The sequence below is a fragment of the Phragmites australis genome, chromosome 5 (genome assembly GCF_958298935.1).
Source record: "Phragmites australis chromosome 5, lpPhrAust1.1, whole genome shotgun sequence".
Taxonomy (NCBI): domain Eukaryota; kingdom Viridiplantae; phylum Streptophyta; class Magnoliopsida; order Poales; family Poaceae; genus Phragmites; species Phragmites australis.
This window is the reverse complement of record NC_084925.1, coordinates 7,339,751-7,353,601: the sequence shown is the minus strand read 5'-3', so window position 1 is coordinate 7,353,601 and position 13,851 is coordinate 7,339,751. Positions and strand designations below refer to the sequence as shown.

Genomic DNA, 13,851 nt, shown 5'->3' with positions numbered 1-13,851 from the left:
TCGTCTGCCGCCTGCGTGTGCATAAATGGGCTTTGTGAGGAAAGGTGGCGGGGGATTACAGAGGCAGACATGTGGAACCGGGGAAAGTTCGATTGGGGTGGCCCACTACCGACGTGTGTGCGGCGGTTTCAATGTGTTGAAAGTTTTTTAAGTAAATTTTATAGAATTATATCTTATGAAAGATTTTTTTATAATATTATTTTTTCTACTTTTTAATTTTGTTATTAGATTATGAGATAAATAATGTAAATAGAATCTCATAAAAATTTTTCTAGATAAGATAATTTACTTCTAGGTGGTGTAGACATAGTCCGTCGGTTTGCTCGTACAAGGGGCCCGAGGTGATTCTTCAGACAGCACCTGTACTTCCTAGTGGTGCTACGAACGCGTTATTTTCAGCTTCTCCTGATGCTTTCCTTGCGATGCGTGTTTCACTCTACTACTCTACCCCTCGCTACAAAGAGGAAAAACAAAGAGAAGGACGCAACACATTTTCCGGACTTGAAACTTTAAAAGCCGTAAAAGAAGGTTCTGCCTACGTAAAGAAAAAGAAAAGAGAAACAAGAGTGTCGTCGAGCGCCTTGCAGTCTCGGCTGTTTCGCAGTGTCTCCAGCAGCCCTCCTTCCACCCGCGGACACGAAGGGTATATTTGTTTATCTCGGTGAGGTTTTGTTGAGCTATATTATATAAGTAGATTGAATAAAGATATATTTATTAAAAAATAGTGTTTGATTAGTTGTATCTGTCATGATAGGTTAAATTGAGTTTATATTTTGCTGATTGAATTTGAGTAGTAGAGATAAGAGTTAAAATTGTAATAGATTACTCGAATAAAGATAATTTTATGACACTAACAAGTCGTAGATGTAAAATTTAAATCCGTCAAACCAAACTGCGAAGTAAAACTCTTAAATTAGGATAAAACTATATATTGGCATCATCTAGCAATACTAAAATAATAGATATAAACAACTAAACAAGATTTTTTTCATGATTCTACACATCCGCTGGTGGATCCGGAAACCCAAACACATCCGAAGCATTAGGTCACATCAGGGAGAGATTTGTAGATTTGAACACTCTAAACATCAGTGTCAGCCAATTTGACACCAGACCCAGTTGTATAGACTCAGATTGACCCACGTATCAACCTCAGTGGGCAATTGACACTTCTTTAGAGTGTAGAATCAGCAAGTTTCTCCGCATTGGGGCGCACCATCTGTGAATGCACGTGGCGCGCTTGACATGCGCGAGTGGGATCCCCGACCGTTGCCGCCGTGACCGCGAAATGCCGCATTCGCAGAGCCGTGCTGTCCTAGGGGCCACAAGCCCAGCTCGCCCGCCGTGGAGAGCTTTTTTATTTTTATATTTTTCAATTAAAAATTTAAATAAATAGATTCCTCACGACAATATTTACAAAAATAGACATCTTCCACCCTCTGAAAGAGCTGCAACCCTTTCAGAGTGTGGTAAGGAGTGTCACAGTGGCAGGGCACCCCTTATCGCCCTCTAAAAGGGTGGGTGGGACTAATCGCCCTTTCAGAGGGCGGGTAGGTGCCAACCATCCTCCCATAGGGCGGGTAGGCTCAGGATTGGGTTTTTTTTAATTGTACATTTGTATTGCTCAATATTAAAAATAGTGCATATTTGTTCGTGAAAAATATTTGAAATTGATATGTTGTAAAATTTGGATCAAAATGGAAAAAAAAAGGGCCAATACGGCATAATGGAGAAGTGATATTTTGGAAAATATAGATTGTTGTAAATATGTCGATATTTTGGACGTGTTTACGTATTGTTGGGTGGATACAAAATCAATTTTTGTGAATAAATTATAAATGTGAAGCACTCGCAGCATAGTATGCGGCAATGAGGTTACAAACAGCGACAAATATAACATGGGACATACGATGGAAAACATTATACGGACTGTAACCACGGAGACACGATGACAAAAAAAGGTGGTATATACGGCTCGCATAAAGACCTACTAAATAGTGCGTCGCTTCTAGTCATAACATGCATTAGGGAGTGGAAATATGCCGGGTTACATTAGATGCTCTCTACTAAGTGCACCTAGGATATTTGCCCTTTCATAGGGCATCAGAACCTGCTGCCTTAGCGCGACGGGTCCTCTCCCGCTTCCTTACCCTCTCAGCTTCACAGGCCTAAGCCGCGGTATGGTCCTACGTTGCCTTCCTTATGCGCTCTTCTTCCTGCTGCTTCAGACGTAGTTTTTCTTGCTGTTGCTCGTACTCCCGGCGTGCGTAAGCTTCCCTCCTCCACCGTATGGTCATGTCGATCCACCGCTTCTGGTCTTCATTTTGCTCAATGTTGAGCCATTCAATAAAGTCACAGATAGGTGGAGGAGACTGGACAAATAAAACAAGATGAGAGGTTAGTAAAACAGTGCGTGAAATCGGGAAAGATGTGGCTGATCTTTATCGCTATACCGGTAGGTACTCATACGGTCCATATTGAGGCTTGCCGTATTGGTAGTTGGTACACATGAAGAAGCGTAGGCCATAGGTGTAGGAGATGTCCTGAGACTCGTGAATCCTACAACGGTCACCACAGAAGTACATCGGTGTCTCAACCCCCTAGGGGATGAAAATCCCCCAATATTTTTTGGGTGGGCTTGGTGGAGTTGAGGAAGACATTGCAGTTGAGAGAACTGAGAAATGAGTGGTGTATCTGTGCATGAAGGTGGGGTTATTTATGGTGGCAGAGGGCAGGTGCATGGAGTGGGTGTATGGGCTTGGTGGGGGGCAGGAGCATTGGATTCCCTCTTAAAGAATGGAAAAGTTGTGGCATTGAGCTGGGCAGAGATTTCATATGTCAACATACATATGTTGTCATTTAATTTATGGTAAAAGCTCTCCTGCGTTGTCACTTCTTGTCTACAACCTGCGCAAGGACAAAGGTGTTGTCATTTCATGGTTAAAGTTGAGTGGTGCGGTCACTTTGTGTCTGCAGATTACGCCAGGACAGAGGTGATGTAATTAATGGTTAAAGTTGAGTCGTGTGGTCACTTCGTAACTAAAGCTAGACTCCCGATAGATTTTTCGAGTGGTCACTTCGTGTATAAGTAGTTTTTTAAGAAATACTTTTCTAGGTCTGTCGTGAACGGTTCATACAAAGCTGAGGACGATAGAAAGTAGCGTGTGGTCACGTTGGATTAAGAAATGCAACTAGCATGCGGTCACATTGGAATAAGAAATGCAGTTACAAACATGGTAAGTAGATCATAGAGAGTAGACATGTCTGAATATGTAAGAATAGTTCGCGAATCAAAGATGCATATGTAAGTTACAAAAGCAAATGTACAATCCTACTGTTGTCTCCCCCGCTGACGTTGGTTGTTCCCACCATCATGGTCCTGGTGCCGCTGCCGCTGGTTGACCCTCACGTGGCCCCTAGAGTAGGTCAGGGCGTCGGGTGCACCAACCTGACTAGTAGGCCTAGTAGGGATCAAATATGTCGAGACCTCCTCCTGGGTGTGAGGTGTCCGAAGTGGAGCATTGGGTAGCTGGGACTACTGGAAAACATCGTAGTCCGGTTGCCCCCGAAGAAGTCCCTCACGAGGTCTAATGGGGGGTCTGGCCCAGGCTCATCCTCCTAGCTCGGGTATGAAGATTGCGAAGGTTCCGCCAGCGTCTATGTGTACTGAATGGAGGAGCCTACGAACAGATGAATTTATTAGATACAGAAAATGCGAATGAAAGTATTTGTATAAAATGCACTATTGTACCTGTGTGGTATACAGGTGCAGTAGTAGATGGCCAGGCGTGCGTGCCATAGTAGGGGGTGAACGGTGGTGGTGGGACCGGTCGAGGTGCAGCTGAAGATGGCTCGGCCTCATCTCCGTAGTAACCTGCGGACAATATTAGATATACTATTGAATATATTGAATATGCTAATTTAGTGTCATCCATTACCTGAGTGGCCTGCAAGAGGTGAGGGTATCGGCACTGGGCTCGGTCTAGGTGGCAACGTCGAGACGTGTGTAGAAGCACCTAATATTTGTTTCAAATTAATGCATTAGTAACAAACGAATATCTTTAAACAACGTGCATATGAAATATCCGTACCTATTGGGTCCAGGTGGTCGTGTGGGTGCCGACCCCGGTTAACGGTGTTGCACATCAGACCTCCTGGACGACTCTGTGTGGACCCACTCGATCTGGGAGGAGCCCCAGCGACGTTTGCGATGGACCAGCAAGAGGTAAGCTTCAGGGCCCGCACGGTCATTTAGAAAACCCGCTTGACAAACCCCACTACATCCGCGCACTAAGTTGCACACCTTGCCTGAGGCGGTCCATGGTTTCAGCCGTGTCTCTATGGATATCATAAATGATATCGGCATGTGGAAACAAACAAGAAATGAGAATTTCAGTTTATAGTCGTTCTTATGCGATTATATGATACTGAAATAAGATGTTAATTACATATACCGCTAATATAGCGGCACCCGCGCAAGGTAGGCCCATCAAGAGCGAGACGTCCTCGAGCGTGGGCACCATCCCGCCGCACGGTAGGTGGAACGTGTGCGTCTCCGGACACCACCTATCAATAAGGGCCGTCAGGAGGGCCCTGTCATAGCTGAACCGTGTCGCCGCCTCCGAGGGCCGCGCCAACGCGTCCACCTCCACAAGGCGACACAGCGGAAGTAGACCAGCAGCACGCAACCTGCAAATATACTATAGTTAGCGACCAATATCGTGTCTAAATCTGTATGGAAGCGTTAAGTCACAATTAACAAACCGCGGGATCCAGCGCTCGTCAATCCTCATGAGCTCATCCGGCACACGAGGTCGAAGTACCAGGAGGTCCTCACCCTGCACCGCGATACGGTACGAACGGTGCCTGATGTCGATCTGGGGGTCGAGCAGCTCCAGTTGCGCCATACCTGCATGTTCAAAAGTTATTTACATTTTTATATGAATAACAAAAAAGAGATGGAAATAAACTGTTATAAAGTGGTCTAGACTGGTATTTATTTGTACGAACTGAACAAGTAAGCGTCCAACATATAATATAATATAATAGATTGTTCAAATCGTGCACAAATATGTGAACAATTATCACAAAAATAAATGTTACAACCTCGCACATAATGACGGTCGTAGTACTACCACAACAAAGTATAATGGTGTGCACATGAATATCCTTCACACCACAAATTACAACATTAATCGATCTCAATGAGCCGAGGATGTCGACGATCGACGACCACGAGGACGTCTCCCATCTGCACCTGACCCGAAAGGACCTGCTTCTGCGGGGTTCACATCTAGGACACTAGCGGTGCATTTCTTGTAAGTGTGTCCTTTTCCATTGCACTTGCTGCACCATTTCATGCGACGTCTAGTTTCTACTTCATCCATGTCATTACGGAGCCTCATAGTCCTGCGCTGCCCCTTCTTCTGCTTCATCTTGTCGGGATCAGATATGAACACAACATCGAGCCCAGGTTCCTTCGTGAAAGATCCATAAATCCCGAAACTGTAGACCTCATGGTTCCAGGTGTAGAACAGAGCTTCTTTCTTGAAGTAGTTGGAGACATACCTCCGAGTCCTATGCCCCGTCACAGCACACGCGGCAATCACATGGGAGCATGGCTTATGCAGTAGCATTGGCTTGTAGCAAGTGCAAACGCACCTTTCATCGAAGATGGTGCACTCATGGATAACTCTCTCACGCTTTCCCCCTCTTCTTCCTTTGTCCCTGCATAGAATTTTGTATCTATGCTGCGCAGTTCCCATGGGCTTCACCCTGTGCATCTTTGCTTTCTCTACATTGTCTTCCATGTACTTAGACATCTTCGTCCCATAAATCAGACGAGCATCATTTAGCGCCGTGTGCGCTATTGCATAGAGGTCCCTGAAATACTTGCATGTCCCTTACAGTATGAACTCTACAATCCCCACCAGCGGTATCCCCCTCACACATTTCATGATCCAGTTGTAAACATCTGCTAAATTTGTAGTCATAATGCCGTACCTAGTCCCATTTGTGTCGTAGAGAAGAGCCCACTTCTCCTTGGGCTCATTCTCAATCCACTCGCTAAATGACCTAGTGGATGATCCGCTCCTCCGCATAATGCCAGCTTCATTGTCATTTACCAGGGGCTCAAGAGGTACTGGTTCGTCCTCCGGTCCACTCACGGGCCTCCCTGCACGCTCTTGTGTTTGCTTCTTCATCAGCTCATCCAGTGTCTTCCAAAGAGTATCAAACTTTCGCTGTTGATTCTGACCACACAACCTCTTGAACATGTTCATGAGGTTCTTGTTTTTGAATTGGCGGAAGAAGTTTGCACCTAAATGCCTCATACACCACATACTCTGAAGATCTGGCCACACAGGTCCGATTAAGCCATCGTCGGATCCATTTTGTAGATCCATAATTGTCGCGAGCAGCCCAGCATGCCGGTCATGTATAAGGCACACGTTCGGCCGAGCACCAACAATTATCATCCTCACACGGTACAGGAACTAGTACCAACTGTTGGTGTTCTCACTCTTCACAAATGCAAAGGCTGAAGGCATAACTTGATTATTCCCATCAACCCCAATAGCAGTCAGGATCTGTCCCGTGAACTTGCCGATAAGGAAAGTGCCATCGATGCACATGATAGGCCGACAATGCTTGAAAGCTTCTATACATGCCCCTAATGCGAAGAAACATCGCTTCAGGACGTACTTGCCAGGTTTGGACAGCAATGAGTACTTATCAATATCGTAATACGTCTCCGGGTTCCTTCGAGCAATGGTTTGCAGTAAATGTGGCAGATTGTCATATGACGCTTTGAGGTCCCAAACCTCATCTCAATTGCCTTCCTCTTCGCTCTCCATACCTTGTTGTAGCTGATAGTATACTTATAGTCCTCCTTGATTTGCCTGATTATTGACCCGGGTTCACAGTTCAAGTTGTTCACAATCTGGGCATAAATCACATTAGCGACAAAGGCTGAGGTGATATTCCTGTGGCTGGGCTCAAGTTCATCCATCATGCAAGTGTGCTTGACAATAATCGACACCTCCCAATAGTCAACCCACTTTCGCTTGAACCCATGCACCCTCCACTGGCAACCCTCATTGGCGCACTTCACATCATATTCCTTCTTGCTTGACTTCACAACATAAAACTGCCATCGTAGCGATGTCGACCATTAAATCACAGCATCCTTCATAGCTTGACTGGTAGGATATCTAGCACCTTGGGTCACCTCATTCTGCGTATACTCCCAGACCACTTGATTCACCTCATTCACCACAAGGTTGTTGAAGTTTGGATTGTTCCAATCTGCGGGAATCGGAGCATCATCCTCATCATCCGAGATGTCATACTCAGGAGACTCATTAGCCTGAAGATCACCCCGCTGCATCTGTTCAATTAGAGAAGGAATTCGCTCCCTCTCATCTGCCTCACCGGTCGGTTCAGTCGGATAATCCGATGAACGTGCACCATCCGGATCAACATCCTCCTCATTGTCTTCCTCATCACCCTCGTCCTCCGCGTACTCCGCATCCTGCATCTCCGCAGCTGTCTCCTTATTCTTCCATTGCACAAGCAACATCGGAGGCCAACCTCTGTGCCCAACATCCTGCGGATATCTCTTCCACACATGATCTTCCTAGAGCGGAAACACCTCCCAGTACACACCTTCTCGCTAATGGTCATCTCTTGAACCTTGGGGTCTATTTTGAAACCCCGCATCAACCGCGCATACAAGTGTCCGACACTTCTGTGCATAGGTCTTGAGATACCCTTGTCCATTGACTGAAATACGGACAGTACTACCCCTTCCAGACCATATAATATTTCACTGTCCCCATAAAAAAATTCTAAATTGCCATATATCCGACATACCTGGTAACTATCGACAAAAACTCTAACATTATTGCAACCGAACAAAAATAAGTATGTAAAACTACATCTATAATGAAAAATTCAGTTACGACTACACTATATCTAAAACTTACATCTAATACCTAACATATATCTAAATACTATATCTAATTACTAAGATATACGTTTAAACAGTATCTAATTACTAAACTATATCTAACCCTAATTCAAAAACTAGATCTACATTCTAACATAAATCTAGTGACTATCCTACCAAGTTTGTAAAAAAAATTCTAGATCTCAAATCATATCTACGTTAACATCTAACACTACTGGCTATCCTACCATATTTATAAAATAATCTGAGAAAAATATACCTCTTCCCTGCGGCAGGACTTCGCCGCAATTTTCCCCTCTCCCCTCCCCTCTCCTCTCTTCTCCTCTCTTCTCCTCTTCTCTTGGTTCGGGTCTGGGAGGAAATGAGGCTGACATCGGTAGGGCTGGCGTGGCCGGGCTAAATAGCCAGAATATCTCGCTCACTCAACGAGCGATATATTTTGGGTAGGACCGCACGACGCCGCACCCACGAAGATCTCATTCGTTCAACAGACGAGAACTTCATCGCGCCTAGTGAACGGGCGATATCTACCTCTCTCCGATTAATTAAATCGTATAAAAACTGCAGACGCCTGGGCCCACAACATCTCGCCCGTTCAACGGGTAAGACCTTGTTCTCGTCCGTTGAACGGGCGACGGTAGGTTAGATATGAGTTTTTTTTGAAATCGACATGTATTTTGAAATTATTAAAGAAAAATATATATAAAAAAAATTCCAGCTCTTGACGGCCCGTTCGTTTTCCCAGCCCGCTTACTCAAACTGAAAGCCCACTTAGGGCCTGTTTGTTTCAGCTAAAGATTCTGAAAAGCAGCTTATAAAAGCTGGATTGTTAAAAGCTGGATTGTGAAAAGCTGGATTGTGAAAAGCTTTTAGACTGTAGATTCTAAAAAAAATTAATGGACAGTTTAGTAAAATGGACTTTCACAATCTATTAAAAACTGAGGAAAACCAGCTTCTCAGATTCTCACAATCCAACTAGCAGATTTTAAAAAGCTATAATCAAAAGCTACCTGTTTGTTTCAGCTTTGGATTATAAAAACTGAAAGCCAGAATCCAAAGCTGAAACAAACAGGACCTTAAGCCCACATCGCAGGCGGTCCATCGTCCAGTTGAGCGTCGCCGGCCCCGGCGGGCTCCTCCTAGATTCCCAACCATCAGGCGGCAGCTTCCCCGGCCCCGCTCGCAGCCACGCTCCCCTTCACCGGCGACGGGCATGGCGTCCTGCAGCCGGAGTCCCGGGCACTCGCGGCCCCCTCCCGCGCTCCTGCCGCTGCTCGTGCTCCTCGCCTTGTCCTCCGCCGCCGCGGCGGCGTCGCCCACCGCCGCGATGCACAACAACAACTGGGCCGTGCTCGTCTGCACCTCCCGCTTCTGGTGAGACGTCCTCTCCTTCCAAGCCAGGCCATAGCGCGCTCCGCCGCGCCGCCAATTGCAGCGGCCGGCTGGGGATCCGGTCCTATTCCAGCGAGGTGGATAGTTGGAAGGATGTGTTCGGCGGGTTTCGTCTGCGGGACGAAATAGTGCGAGGGTTTAGGAAGTTACATATTTGTTTCGACTTCACGGGGCTGCTCAGCGAGCTTGTTGCGCTCTCATGTGAGATCGAATTGAGGGCGGATCACGCAAATGATACTGTCTGTGTATTAACTAGTTTGTGGTTTTTGGATCTCTGTATCGTTACTAGTGAATCAATGCCGTCATATACAAGTAGTAATGGTTGCTTGCATTGAACATTCCATGATTTAATCGGGGTGGAGTTAATCATGCTAAAACATGCAAGAAGCATATTGTGAAATTCTGGAACATCCAATTAATAGTATCAGTTTACTATTTTTACTGCAATAGCCGTGATTATCACCAAAATGTATTATGATTTTCCAATTGAGTTCTCACTGTGGGGTAATCTGGCAACACATCTGTCATTTTGTCACTGGGGTTGTTGGATAAGAATTATGACGCTTCAAAGGTCAAGTGCTTCAACTATGATGATGCGAGTTCAGTTGTCACTCACCAACTTAACAAGTTCAGTTTTTTTTTTTTTAAAACAAAGTTTTGATCTAGATCCACAAAACTTGGGATGTGTGTTTGTTCAGTTATAGGTGACAATTGTGTTCGTGATAGCTCCATTTGGGATGCATGTTAAGTTCTCATAATATAATCTAGCAATAGCATTCAGCTAGGTGGATAATGCTTTTACATTGTTTGCACATAACACTTACTAATTATTATTGGTGTTCTCAGGTTTAATTATCGACATATGGCGAATACTCTGTCCCTGTACAGGTAGCATGTTGATTTGGATTCATGTGGAGTTGTTAATCCATGTCCTGTCTACAGCTTATTCCTTATTGTGTACCTGTTGTTTCCTTTCAGGACTGTTAAAAGATTAGGGATACCTGATGAGCGAATCATACTTATGTTGGCGGACGATATGGCCTGTAATCCTAGGAACAGTTACCCTGCCCAAGTTTTCAACAATGAGAACCACCAGTTAAATCTTTATGGTGACAATGTTGAGGTGAACCTATGCACCATGAAAATATTGCTCCTGAACCATAACATCATAGTGCTTAATAACACTACACAATGCACTTCAGAATGTTCACTTTAGTGTTCATGATGTTTGTCTAATCCATATGTTAAAAAATACCAGCAAATATCAATGCTTTGATTTTACTCCTTTGGCAGGTTGATTATCGAGGGTACGAGGTGACAGTTGAAAACTTCTTGAGAGTTTTGACTGGCAGACATGAAAGTGCTGTACCAAGATCAAAGCGTCTCCTAAGTGATGATGGAAGCCATATTCTTTTGTACATGACTGGGCATGGTGGTGATGAATTTTTGAAGTTCCAAGATTCTGAAGAGCTTCAGAGCCATGACTTAGCAGATGCAGTAAAGCAGATGAAGGAGAAGCATAGGTGGGCTATTGTTCATCAGTGTATTTTATTTTTTTCCTTACATTTTAATATACAAAAGCCCCATAGGTAAAAATCAAGAAATTTTCAACAATCAAATGTTGCCCTACAGTTTTCAGTTTGCAATAGTTGATTCTCACATCTTCTCTTTTTCTGTCTTTCAGATTTAAAGAGCTTTTGATAATGGTAGATACATGCCAAGCTGCTACTCTCTTTTCACAGGTTTGTTTCACTGGTCAAATTGCTAGAAATACTGCTGGGCGTATGCATATTGGCCATGTCAACTTACATCACATCACTAGAGATTTAGACAGGATGGCTTAATATATCTAACTGCCATTATGTGGCACAGTTACACTTTTTTTTTTCTGTATCTGAATACTATATATTCGCAGCCATACCTGACATATTTAATATCTGCAGCTTCAATCCCCTGGTGTTTTGGCTATTGGTAGCAGCTTGAAGGGTGAAAACTCTTATTCTCACCATCTTGATTCAGATGTGAGAACATGCTTTCCATTCACAATTGTGGCAGATATTCTTTGCAAATGTATTTTGCCTTATTAGTTTTCATGAAGCTTATCAATCTGATTTATATTTGTGGCAGATTGGTGTTTCTGTTGTGGATAGGTTTACCTACTATACACTTGCTTTCTTTGAGAAACTGAACATGTATAGCAATGCCTCACTGAACAGGTAAAAGTGTAAAACAGACTTTAAATGATGTTGCTTATGTCATACACACTGATTGTAAGTTCTTTAATTGCCGTATTCCAAACACAATGTTCTTAAAAATGATTCTATAAGGTAAAATTTTTCCATAAAGAATATGTTATGCCTTTCCTAGGTCTTACTGGGATGTGCATTGAATCCAAAAAAAAACTTGGCTTCTTGTTTCTGTATTAAGATGCGATTGAGTCTCTTCTTCCATTTGATGGTTTTCATATGATATGATGTTAGAAGGGCTGCATAGTTTGGGTTCTTTCTGTATTGGCACACTATCTTTGGTACCATATAAAAAATTGAAATTCATTGCTGGCAACTGGCAAGCTTTTATCAGGTTTTAGTGAATCTGTATTCTCTGTTTACTGCTATTCTATGGTCACATTAGAGCTTATATTGTGGGATATAAGAATAGCATTTCATTTTTTCCAACAAGTAGGTCAAGAATGGAAATGAGCACTAGAGAAAAAAGAGGATATGCAACTACTTGACATAACAGCTGGACGAAGCCACAATAAACTGCCAAACAATTTATTGTTGTTATGCCATGGTCAAACATTTTTCAGTTGATTTTGCCGACATTTAGGAGTCTGTTGTATCTTAAATTCTGTAGCTTAACTATGTGGGATAACACTCAACTATATTCAATTTTATATGTCAAAAACAATGTAGCTGGGTAACTCTCCATAGTAACACTCTAATGTTCATATTATATTTCAATAACCTTCTCATTTCTTATATTACAGTCTTTTCAACTCATACAATCCGTCCATGCTGTTGTCTACTGCGTATTATCGAATGGATCTTTATGAGCGGCCGTTAAATGAGGTAATTATGAGATAATGGATGTTTCTAAATTGTAATTCACCACTCTATTGTTCACAAGTAAGCCTTTTCTCTTTATCTTCTGTCCTTGATCAGGTGCCTGTGACAAATTTCTTCGGATCAGTCATGAAAACTCTCCACACAGATTCAGCATACACAGGTTTCGTGGCTGCACATGATGATGAAACTCCCATGTCCATTGGAGATCATATACGTGATGATGTCATGTTAAAGAACAAGGCTAGCACAAGAAGATCAAACATAGAAGAGGTGAATGTTAATTTGAGAAAGTTTTGAGATGTTTTGTTTTGAGAAGTTAATTCTTTACAAATTGCAACATGCAGGAGGCGCAATTAACACCCCATGGATGGACAGACGTTCTGCTGGAACAGCTGGAGGGCAAGAATACTGACACTCTTGTGATGTACGGTCTGGGAGCTATGGGTATATTGTTGGCACTTTCAACCTGGTTATCATTGTAGGCACTATGAAGGGTGCTGTTAACACACCATCCTCTTCCAGAGAAAACTGAATCATACTAACCCCCTAGAGAGTGGGATCAAAAATGGAAAAGGACACAGTTTGGAGGTTCTCTTTGTATTTTCCATTTGGTTTTTATTTCATTAGTGTCCATTAAATAACGAAATTGCTGTATGTAGTTTTCATATGCCACATTCTATTCTACTCCATTATCAGTCATTGTTTAACGTGGTTTTTGGGACCTTTTTATGTGTATGTTTTACAGCTCTTGCATCACAGATCTCAATCAGTTAGATTGTTTTGACAATCATTTGAGTAGAGCTTTTCTGTGCAACTTCTGAAATATTAATGTATCCATATCCAGGTCTAGGATAAAAGAATAATAGCTCAATATTGAAATTTCTGGAAGCTTGCTGCATGATGAGATTCTAGATGGGAAAACCTGTATTCATGTCAAAAGTCGAATAACTATATATGGTTTACTATCCATTTGTCACGGAATATGATCAATGTTACCTTAGAGGTAACTTTTCCTGTGTGCCATTACCATATTGTAGTTTAGTTCAGTGCATGTTTTTTAAGGCAATGCCTAAGCATTACCTAGGCGTCCAGGTGAGATGCAGGGAAGATGTCACCTCGGCCTTATGTGCATACCTTGGTTTTATTAATGCTCGCCGTCGCCCACCCTTCTCCACTCAATTCCATTGTTGCCCACACCTCTCCAGCTCGATTTCGGCGTCGCCGCCCCTCTTCATCCTGGTTCCAGGCGTCCAGCGCCATCCGTCCCTCTCCAAGAGCCATATCCTAGTCCAAATCGTGGGGTGAAGTTGGATGCCCAGAAGATAGAGATGGATGGGGTAGCGACGAGGTATAGTCGGGTGGCGGGAAGAAGCTTGGAGGTTGAGGAAGTGGGAGGGGCAGGACGGGAGGAAGAAGAGGAAG

General features: G+C 43.4%; 1 protein-coding gene across 1 annotated transcript; it reads left to right on the top strand.

The window, feature by feature from the left end:
* Positions 1-9,061: 9,061 nt before the first annotated feature.
* LOC133918638 (uncharacterized) lies at positions 9,062-13,150 on the top strand. Its single transcript, XM_062362601.1, has 10 exons — positions 9,062-9,343; positions 10,208-10,249; positions 10,340-10,484; positions 10,655-10,884; positions 11,046-11,103; positions 11,305-11,382; positions 11,489-11,577; positions 12,351-12,432; positions 12,526-12,699; positions 12,774-13,150. Exons 1-10 carry the CDS (start codon positions 9,183-9,185, stop codon positions 12,909-12,911), a joined length of 1,197 nt encoding a protein of 398 aa, XP_062218585.1. The 5' UTR covers positions 9,062-9,182; the 3' UTR covers positions 12,912-13,150.
* The last annotated feature ends 701 nt before the right edge of the window (positions 13,151-13,851 follow it).